The sequence below is a fragment of the Lactuca serriola genome, chromosome 4 (genome assembly GCF_051521515.1).
Source record: "Lactuca serriola cultivar US96UC23 chromosome 4, Lser_US96UC23_V15, whole genome shotgun sequence".
Taxonomy (NCBI): Eukaryota; Viridiplantae; Streptophyta; class Magnoliopsida; order Asterales; family Asteraceae; genus Lactuca; species Lactuca serriola.
In genome coordinates, this window is record NC_136411.1 from 96,000,175 (window position 1) to 96,012,118 (window position 11,944).

Consider the following 11,944-nt stretch of genomic DNA (forward strand, 5'->3'; position numbering starts at 1 on the left):
TTTGATTTTGAAAGTATTTTGATATAATTATTATGATGTTTAATTATATTTTTCACTATTAAAAATTAAATAGTTTAAAAAATATAATGATTTAAAATTTATTTTGAATAAAAAATTTAATTTAACTTGAAGATATTATAATTCAAAATTATATGATTAAAAAATAATATGATTGAAATTGATATTATCTAACTTTTTGTAATAAAAAATAATATGATCTAAATAATTAATTAATATTTTGTTATTCAAAATGGATGGTGAAGATTTATCTTAGTGTTTCTATCATATTTTTTTTGGTTTCCTAGGGATGCAACTCTACATTTAATTGTGTTATTATTCTGTTCCACCTATTTTTTCTCTTTTTAATATATTTGTTGTTTTGAAATATAAATAGCGTTACTATATTAAATAATCGTATAATTGCAGGATATAAGTGATTATATGATCAAATATTTAGTGACGTCGTCATCTTCTTTAAACATAAATTATTATTAATTAATGTTAGTATTGTAATCCAACTTGAGCAAAACACAATAAATTATCATTCCAAAGTTACTATTACCACTAAGAGTATGGCCCAAATATATAGCAACGATAACTTCAAATACAAAAGAAGTAATCTTAATAAACTAGTAATTAGGAAAAGGGGAAATACAAATGTGTAAAATAGATTCAAGATATGTCCCTACGCAAAATGGTTGCTTTCAGAGGATTCTTCATCACTACAGTAAACGCAAAAGTCTCTGTCGGATCTGGTGGGTTACCCGGAACAGGGACCCACTTGAATGTATGAACCATCCTTGCTAGCAACATGTTAACATGCAACGTACCCAAACTCCACGCCGGACAAATCCGCCGTCCGGCACCGAAGGGCAGCATCTTCACGCCCTTCATTCCGGTTATGTCTACACCCGCCCCTTCTCCGCCATCCAAGAATCTCTCAGGCCGAAACTCCTCCGGAGCTTCCCATACATCTGGATCCTCCGTTACCCAAGCTGTGTAGAACTCCACGTTCACGTCCGGCGGAATCACGTATCCACCGAGCTCCGTCGGCTGAGTGGCCGCGTGTGACAGTACGAAGTGGCTAGGTGGGTGTCGACGGAAAGTCTCTTTCACCACCGCAGCTAGATACGCCATGTTCTCCACGTCACTTTCTTGAACCTCTCCATTTACACCAACTTTTTCGATTATTTCCCTGTAAAGCTTTTCTTGTATTTCTTGATTCATCACCAAATGGAACAGCGCCCACTCGACAGCGGTGGCGCTAGTGTCCGTCCCGGCGTTGATCACTTCTGACACAAGCGTCACGAGCTCCTCTTCACCTAACTTCCCCCTGCCGGCTGGTTCGAGATTGTAAAGTGAGTCAATGTAGGCAGCGCCAACAGGGCTCACCATCTCCAAATCATCAGCTTTAAGCCGGTTAACACTAGGGTTTTTCATATTATCTTCACGGCTCTCCAGAAATGCTCGTCTTGCTCTTACCAACGGGACCAAACACTCCATCTGCCTCCTTCGCAGCTCCTTTGCAGCCACCAGTTGACGGCGGAAGAATGGGAGGAGCACAGGCATGAAATCCGGCAGCTTTGGCAAGGTGATCATCATCACATCTTTAAGTATGCTCTCTATGTTTTTGATTTTTTCCTTTGAAATTCTTGCACCAAAACACAAACAGATCAAAATGCTACAAACTGTAAGTCTACAAGTACTCATCACCTCTACGAACCCATGTTGCGAGTTTTCAGATTCTACTATTTTCATGTGTTCTTCAAAGGCCCACTTCCTAATCCAACTACATTGTCGGATCCGAGTGGGGTTGATCAACTCCGTTACAAAGTTCCTTCTGAGGGTGCGCCAGAGGGGACCATATTGCGCAGAATTGATGGCACATTTTCCGACGCTAAACAGTAATCGAATAGGGGAGTCTGGGGGCCGGCTAGCGAAAATCGGACCCTTTTGGACAAGGGCTTCATGGATGAGGTCTGAGCTTGTGACGATGACTAATGTACGTTGGCCCATTTGCATGGTAAAGATTGGACCATACTTGGCACGCAAGTCACGTACGACATACATGAATGGACGTTTCTGAAGGATGACCTGAACAAGGTTGCCAACAATCGGCCACCCTGGTGGCCCTGGTGGGAGGATTTTCCTCTTATGAGAGGCCGTGAAGTGGCTTCTCCACCACAAACAACAAAAGAGACATGTTAGAAAGGCGAAACCGAAGTCCAGAAATTCCATTTTAGTGTGTATGGTGAGGGAGACTTAGTTGATAAATATAGAAGGGTCATAAAATTAGGGTGTAGAGGGCGATGAGTAGTAAATGAGTTGATATCTACCCACTGATATATATATTGAATATGAGCAGCATATTCTATTTATTAGTGGTAAGGTTGTGGTTGTTGTAGGGTTACCAAGAGGCGGTAAAAACTTACCCTTTAATGCACCTTTCCAAAAGTTCCATCAATAAACAGGCACACTTTAAAGTTAACTTATATATTTTTCCTTCCTCTGTATTTAAGGGTCTTTCTTTACTAATTGCATACTTTAAAAATCGTTAATTGTCCTTAACTACCCTAATATCAACATCAAAACGAATTTTGACTATTTTTCTGATTTTTTTTGTCTTTTTATTTTCTATTATTATTATTATTTTGAAGTATTTTTCTTATAATATATTTTTTGTGTTCTACAAAAGATTGTTTATATTTATAAAGTCTTCAAATTTATAGACATTCCAATATTAATTGACAGGGGTTTTAGTAATTGATAATAATTTATATTTTCAACTATCCTTGTATATAGACACCCTATTGACGACCAATATATCATTTCGATTATTTCATGTTATTTTTTTGGTTCGTACTATTATTATTTTATTTTTTTTTTGTTCAGACTATCGTTGTGTTATTCTTTTCGTTTAAACTATCTTTCCATTATTTTTTTGAGTTGATTGTCCATTTGTTACTTTTTTTCGTTCGAATTATTCATATGTTATTTTTTTCGTTCTGACTATGATTGTATTATTTTTTACGGTCCAATAATCCCTATATTACTTTTGTCATCCAGATTATCTTTGTGTTTATTTTTCATTCATAGTATCTCTATGTTATATTTCTGTTCCGACTATCATTATGTTATTTTTTTGTTCGGACTATCTTTGTATTGTTTTTTTTTTTCGTTCGGACTATGAATGTTTTATTTTTATCATTTGTACTAGTATTGTGTTATTTTTTCGTTCCGATTATACTTTGGTTAATTTCTTCATTTAGATTACCATTATGTTATTTTTCAGTCAAACAACAACATAACACGATGATAGTCCGAACGGAAAATAACAAATGGATAGTTCAAATAAAAAAATAACACAGAGATAGTCCAAACGAAAAAAATAACTCACGAATACATTACTAGAAACAGAGGTGTCAGCGACAGAAAAAAAATGTCGTTAATTCGTCGCTAATGGCTATCAGCGACAGATTGGAGACAAATTTGTCGGTCGAAAAACTCTTATCGCTAATTGCCAACGGCGAATTTAGCAACAGATCAATGAAGGATTTACGACAGTACAAATTGCTCAATGGATCCCCGGATTCTGTCACTATTAACTGTCGGTAATCAGTCGCTATCTATCTCAGGGAACCCATCATATCCATTGGATATTTGTCGCTAAATTCCTTTATGTGAAGCAGCGTACACAACAACACCATCATTATAAAACATTTTCAACTCGTCTATCAATGGACAAAGAAACACATCCAAATTTTGACCCAATCTCGTTTTTCCAGGAATAATCATGCTTAACTAAACATACGAATCTTTTAAGCACATCCAAGGAGGTAAGTTATAGATTGAAAGAAATACTGGACAACATGAATATGGAGTCGAATTTGAGTTATTTGGACTAAAGCCATCAATACATAACCCAAGACGAACATTTCGTGGATCGCAAGCAAATTCTGGATGCATCGAGTCAAAATGCTTCCACACTTGACCATCACTGGGATAGGCCATCAAACTCGATTAGGTACGATGTTCAAAGTGCCAAGTCATATGATTGGCTATCTTTTTTGTCACATACAACCTTTTGAGTCTAGGAGAAATTGACAAGTATCTCATCACCAATTAAGGAACCAAACTTTGTGCACCGCTCTTGTAACGATCATGACTACAAACTCTATAACGAGACAAGTTAGAGTTGGTTCCATTGTATAACATGCAATGGTTTTTGCAAGCATCAATTTTTTTATCAGGGTGTCTAATTTTCTTCAAAATCTACTTTGTCTCGTAGAAGTTTCCAACTAGTTTCTCAGATGGGGGTAGCATCCGCTTGATCATTAGAAGTACATGATTATACACAGCTTCAAATATATTGATTCAAATATATTGAAGTCTGACTTCCAATTCAACAACTATGATGTCCCTTGTAACTTTGAATAATTTTGGCACGCCACTCATAAAGGTTCATCAGCATCAAGGATCATATCATCAGTAGAACCCATTGCATCCATCACATAATGTAAGTATCCATTAAAATTGTCATCTTCCATAGGATTAGACGGTTACACCTCATGCTAAAATGTTCTCGTTTTTTCATCATGTGCCCACCAAGTTGTGTAATTGGGGATGAACTCGTATTGTAACAAGTGAAGTTTTACATCATCTCTTGTTTTTAAGGCATACTTTTTCATTCACTACAATGACACTTGATACAATTTTGATCAACATATTGCTTCACTGGAAAAAGCAACATCCAAAAATGGCCAATAGATTCTTTATACGTTTCATTAAGATACACATCTTCTTTTTTTTGTACGTCCATACTCTATCATTAAAGAGAGGAGACTCAACGTATTTTCAATTACAAATAATTACAAAAAGAGAATCACTATTATCTTACTATGTGGTTGACAGAATAGTTTCAAGAACAAAGAAAGAACTAAGGAAAAAAATCATTATTGGTAAGAACAAAATAAAGACACATAATATTATATGATATATATGTTAACATGCCCAGATCGAAGGTTTCATAACATGGTTTGAATGGAAATCCTTTTACAAGAGATGTTCATATAAAATGAAAAGTTTTTTTCCTTCTTTATTCTCATTGTGTTCCTGTGGTCAGAACATTCCTATCATTTACATTCATTATTCTTCGTACTTATATGTAACAATGAAAGTAACCCTCTAATACCACTATATGGAACCACTAGGTGTAGGGATAAGATAAATAGACAAAAGCTACCAGATTTTAACAACCATTTTCGTAATATTCACAGCAATTTTCGAAGTATTCACATCCATGTTCGAAGTATTCATAAGTCATTTTCGAAGTATTCAAGGAATCCAAGAAATCAAAGAGAACTAGATCTAAGAAATAAACCACACATATTAATGAAAAGAACCATGTCCAAGAAATCGGAATAATTGACTATGGAGTGGTGGAGACGGATGGCCTGCCAACGACGGATGGGACTACCAGTGATGGGTGCGGCATAACGGCATAACTTCTTTGTGAGTGTGGAGTTTGGTTGTCTCTATTTGAGAGATATTCCCTGGGGGGTGAGGAGTAATGGGAGTAAGAAACACAGCAAAAGAAAAAAAGTAGGAATAACAAATAGGGAAAAAGAAAACAATGACCGATTTAGGGTTAAAATTGAGGGGACATCAGCTAGGGATTATTCCCGTCGATAATCCCTAGTTTATCCCTAGCTAATCCATCATTGATCCTTCCCCGAAAGCTGAATTCCCTCATTTATTACTTAATTTGATTTTCGTCGCTAATCCCTAGGAAATTCATCGCTAATTTACCTAGGGATGTCGTTCGTCGATGATTCCTTCGCTGAGAGACCATTTTCTGGTAGTGATAGTCGCAACAAAAAAAAAATTACAAAGAGTTAGTTGGGACGAAAAACAATTCTGACATAATCGGAACGAAAAAGTAACATATGGATAGTCCAAAAGAAAAAAATAACAACGGGAAACCTCGTATACTACATACGTAAAGATCAAAACATTCTGATAGATGACAAACCTTGCAGCTTAAGTTAAGAAACCAAAAAAGCTTATCTGATTAAACAATTTAAAAAAAATGTTTTTTTGTCACCACATAAGCTAATAATAAGCACTTCTATAAAAAAATGTTTATTCAGTTAAATTAGCAATCCCATATACCCACCCATGAGTTAAATAACCAAATCCCAATCACCATTTAATTCACTAAAATACAACTTACTATTTATGGAGTGGTTTTATTTAATAGATGAGCATGGAAGGAAGAAAGTTTTGTCCATCTTGGTAAATGTTGGTTCACTATTAAAAATTATGTTAATGATCGATTCATAAAGCTGAAGATCGGTAGACCAAAAAAAATTAAAAAAAAAATACCACGTACGTATCGTTTGTTTATCAAAATAAGTGATTGGAAAACATTCGTTAAAAGTGTACAATCAGAAGAATTCACGGTTATAAAATTGGTCCAAATGTTAATTATGTTCATGATAAGCACTTTCATTATATTTTTAACTAATTTACAAATCATTTGATATCCTTTCATTTACTCTATGTTTATTTTCTCGAGAAAAGTCCCATTACATACCTAAATTGGGACATGGGGGTATGCTAAATTACAACAAAAAAGAGTCAGCCCATTGATCGATATTTCAATTGTTGAACATGTATTTATTAATTACTTATTTAGTTAATATGGTATATATGTAATGGTGTACTTGCAACTTGTTTGGTTTCCGCTTCATCGATTGATCATTATTTTAATAGGTGAAAGATAAAGTAATCGATGCAGATGAAGTTCCCCCATGGTATTTAATATGGAGAAAAGGACACGAAAATAAGGAGGGAAAATACGATGGAGAAGAAGTGAAGCTTGTTGCAGAAGAGTTGGTATGTATTGTCAAACTAGCAACTGTTGGCTAGTTTTGGTCTTTATTAACGCTAATTGATAAAGAACATAACTAATACTATATTTATTTGATATACATTTTTTCTAGCTCAATGATAAAACTACAATTGAAGAAGGAAAAACCATTCTCGAACCAGCTATAGATGCCCTCGTCTTTGGCAAGGACCATGGTGGATTTGTAAGAGGGGTTGACACATGAGTCACTCCAACCAGATATTGGGATATGTCTTGAGCTAAATCTTCATCACAAGAAAAAAATTCCTTGAGAAAAATCCCCATGAGGAATTGATGTGTATTTTTAATATACTAGTTTTTTATTTATATTTCCTAGTGTATCGCATCTAAACCACACTTTACAGGCAGTGAACATGATCGAGTATAGTATAGTGTTGATAAGCAACGGTGTAAAACTCAAGGGGAATGGTAGTGAATTAATATTAGAATTTTTATTATATGTTATACTAAGTAAAAGAAAGCAATAAAAGAGGGGTTTTATTAGTAAAATATCAATTAAATCAACAGCTAAACTAACTAAATAAACTGACTGGAAACGAATCACTTTGGGTACTTTTCGTTAGACAAATTTACATCTCAAAATCATAGATAAGTGTTAAAGGGCAATTGACCTTTTATTCTTTATTCACTGATTCCTAATATGACTAGTTTATGGGTTTAGACAACTAATCATTTGATTTTCAAGACTTTTTATTATAGCGATCAAGTGAACTAGTTATCCTAAAAATCAATGTTCAATTCGTATTATGAGTGACTTGAATTACTCTCATCAAATATCATGAAGCTACCACACACGAATGGACATCATATGTATTCTTACACATTAAAATTACAAACTTACTACTTAACCCTACGTTTTGATCAAACACAAGTCATACCAGTTTTATGAATGTAAAATTAATATGATTCAAGAAAACTTAGATTGATTGTCTAATGTATGAATTATTCATCAATTAATAGTAAAACAAGCTACTTTAACACAAAGGATCTTTTATCAAGCAAACATAATAAATTAAATAAGAATAAATAAAGCAAATAGCAATTTAATCTATAATCTCAATTATTCATTTAGTATAACACAAAACAATAGGGTTTTGAAGCCCTAAATAAGAAAGTAAAGCATATGAAAATCATAACAGAATGCTAATCGTGGTCACAACAACAAGCAGAATGATTTTCGGCATGAATCGGCTCTCTAATCCTATAGATATTCACTCCAAATCGGCTTAACGGCCCTCCGACCACCTTCTAGACCCTCAAAATGGCACTTCTGGGGTTTATTTTCATAGGGAAAGTATTAGGGTTGAAGATATGGATCACTTGGGCTAATTTTCTGCTATATTTATGAGTTTTAGCATCGTCGCGACGTGGAAAAAGATTTGCCATGCCCTGGGAACTGGATTCGGAACGTTCATAATTTTTTTTAAATTTCCACGCCATGGAAATGGATTTGCCATGATGTGGGAACTGGGAATCCGAATTTTTCACAAATACGAAAGTCGTCCAAGTTTCTCTAGTTTTAAAACCTCTTGAATCTCGTCAGTCGGAGTTATGAGTAATGAGATATGGTCAAAACACTAATGGGGGGCTAAATTGTCCAACAACATCATTTTTTCATCTTTTTGAATCTTTGTAGCTCCTTTCTCTTCCATTTACATTCCAAGCTTCCATTTTTACTGTAATTTAACATTTCATTGTATATTATGTACCATATATCTTAAAATATAACATTTTTACTCAAATATATTAGGATAATAACCTTAAATAATGTCATATCTTGAACAAAAAAGAACAAATAATGATCTATGGTCAAAAGTTGAATATCCAATAAGTTGGATTTCTTTTAAGGACAATAATATGGAGTCTCCAATAACTATTAGTCCAACTCCAAAAATGTCTCTTACAAAAAAAGTAAGTGAATTTTTAATGATAGTTTTATAACGAGTTGTTAATTAATGCTTTCGTCACATATTATCATCCTAGAAAAGGAAAAACAATTATATGGGTATATCATATATATTATATACCCACCAAATATGTTGAAAACCATGTAAGTTAATATAATAATAAGTTTTGTAAACTTCTTTTCCAAAATTTTAACTGTGTTTGGTAGACTAAAACATGGTACACTATTTTCAGGAAAATTTGAATAATGGTGAAGAAAATGTTGCATCTACATGTGTGGAGCCACAAGGTGGGAATTCAACAGAAAATGTTATAGCAACACCTCAACCCAGGACACTAAAATAATTAGAAAAGCATGTATATTTGAAATGTTTAGTTGTTTACATAAATATACAAGTTAGTTAAACTTTATAGTTATAAATTTATTAATATGTGCATTTATATCTCTACAGAAAATAAAACATTCACTCTTAGTTTGTAACCTTAACAACGTTATTGTGAATGGTAATGTCATCTATTATACTGCTGAAAGCCATATAATACATGGAAAGCCATTATTGACTAATTACTATAGAGTTTTTGGGATGAAGCAATAAAGCCAGCCGCCTTCATATGAAATGGAGATAACAAAGTCTCTTTAACACTTTTGAATAAGCTAGAATCTTTTGTGGCTTGAGAAAAAAATCTTGTAACCATTGATTCTAATGTATTTTTTGGATAAGCTAGATTCTTTTGTGGCTTGAGAAAAAAATATTGTAAACTTATATTTTCTTGAAAAAAAAATTCTATTAGTTAGTTACATACATTAACTCTTACATGTTTGCTTCAATGCATGTTTAACATATATTTTAATTTTTTTTGTTGTTATAGGATCTGGATCTACATATAATTAGAGCTAATAATGAAATTCAAAAGCCCAAGAAAGAAAGCTCATGCAAAAACAGCTCAAGAGTTATTGTCTAACAACCGGGATAAGAAGTGGAACTCCAAAAAACAACAATACTCCTAATAAAAAAAGTATAATTTAGTTTATTTGTTTTGTATATTATATATATATATATATATATATATATATATATATATATATATATATATATATATATATAGGTTCAAATGTTTTCACTATCTATTGTGTGCCTGTATGATTGATTCTGGACCAATCATTTTAGTTATTTTAAGAAAGTAATTAATGCTTATTAAATGCTGAAAATGTAATTAATACCTATTATATATATATATATATATATATATATATATATATATATATATATATTGTTTTTGATGTAATAACTTTATAATTATTATTATTAAAAAAATAGTTTTTAATTACATTGTATATTTTCAATTTTACGCATCATAGAAATGAAAGGTCAATACGTGATTAAATTAAAAAAAAACTATTCAACAATATAAATAATAAAAAAACATATTAATGTCAGTATAGATCATTTTGGTGACGGGTTAAATTTTTATTTGTCAGTGTGTGTAAACAGTAGCAATGATAAACCATTAAATATGTTAATAGATATATGTTAATAGATATAACTTATGTTGGCCGCTTAATTATTGTAGAATATAAATAACAAAAAAGGTATTAGTGTCGGTATAGATCATTTTTTGTGACGGCTTAAATTTTTATTTTTTGGTGTATATAAACAATAATAATGATAAACTATTAAACATGTTAGTAAATATAACTTGTGCTAACAACTTAATTAAATTTGTGTCTCCAAAAGTCAATAGTAGTCATGATAATATTTATAAACGATGATTATAAATACATATTTATCACTTCAAAGGAAAAACACATCACTCTATGTTCAACGTTTAATTGCTTGTGAATGAGTCAATGTACACAATATTCACGATATAATATTCAACATGTTACTAAAAGGTATCAATAATCATAAGAAATGAAATAACACGTTAGTATAGATCATTTTTGGTGATGAGTTACATTTTTATTTGTCGGTATATGTAAACAATAATAATGATAAACCATTAAACATGTTAGTAATGATAATTTATGATGATAGCTTAATCATATTTGTGTGTCTAAAAGTCAATAATTGATGCGATAATATTCATAAACGGTGACTATAGGTAAGCATTTATCAATCTAAAAACTTCATACAATATAATGACAGATTTGACCTATAACAACAGTTTTTCATGGATTATACTCACCACAATTAAACAACATCATAACTTATCATTAATGATGTGACCTCTCCATACACAGTGAACGAAAAAAATCGACATAGACAAAGCCTAGTTTTGTACTTGCCATAATTGTCGAAGACAGCTAACACTAATCAATAGATATTTTTTTTTCTGGAAAGAATGTCCAAGGTCATATCGATTGGTGATTTTTTTAATAATAATAATAGGGTCCTTTTGGGTTTCCATTAAGACCCATTTGAGAAATTAAAAGACAAAAAGAATTTAGGAGAAATTAGTTTACTAATTTGTCATGTTATGATAAATTAACTGGAACTATTTTGAAATTAATTTCGAAATAAGTAATTAGAGGGACTGAATGTTAATTAAATAAAAGGTTTAATTAATTGGAACATTCTTGAAACTCAAGGTCTTAGGGATCAATTCAGACAAGTCCTATTAGGGTTTGGAGTTTCTTTGGGACTCAACAACTGAAGCCTATAAATAGGGAGCTAGGGATCAAACAATAGATGCTTATTCTCACTTGAAAGCAACTGAAGCCTAAATAGGGAGCTAGGTATCAAACAAAATATGCTTATTCTCTCTTGAAAACTTTGGAACATTGTATTCCTTCTCTCTTAGATGAAAATTCTATCCCTTCTAGGGTTTGTGAAGATTTTGTTTCTGGCCTCCCCTCTCCTAGGGTTTTGGTGTTGTATTCTCTTCATTTTCTTGGGTGTACACCATTAGGGGGATTATACTTTGGATCCTCACACCCAATCAAAGGTGGAAAGAATGAGATTCAAGTAAGAATATCTATAGCTTCTAAAGAGGTATGTAATAATTCTTATTACTTTTAGTAGTTGAAATAATAGAATAAAACTTAAATCTTTATAGATTGCATGGACACGTATGAATTCTTATATTTTCCTTCGTTACACTTACTCA

General features: G+C 32.4%; 1 protein-coding gene across 1 annotated transcript; it reads right to left on the reverse strand.

Annotated features, from left to right (window-relative positions):
• Positions 1 to 519: 519 nt before the first annotated feature.
• LOC145102144 (cytochrome P450 77A1-like) lies at positions 520 to 2,317 on the reverse strand. The gene has a single exon (XM_079039508.1). It carries the CDS (start codon positions 2,236 to 2,238, stop codon positions 673 to 675), a length of 1,566 nt encoding a protein of 521 aa, XP_078895634.1. The 5' UTR covers positions 2,239 to 2,317; the 3' UTR covers positions 520 to 672.
• Between the last annotated feature and the right edge of the window lie 9,627 nt (positions 2,318 to 11,944).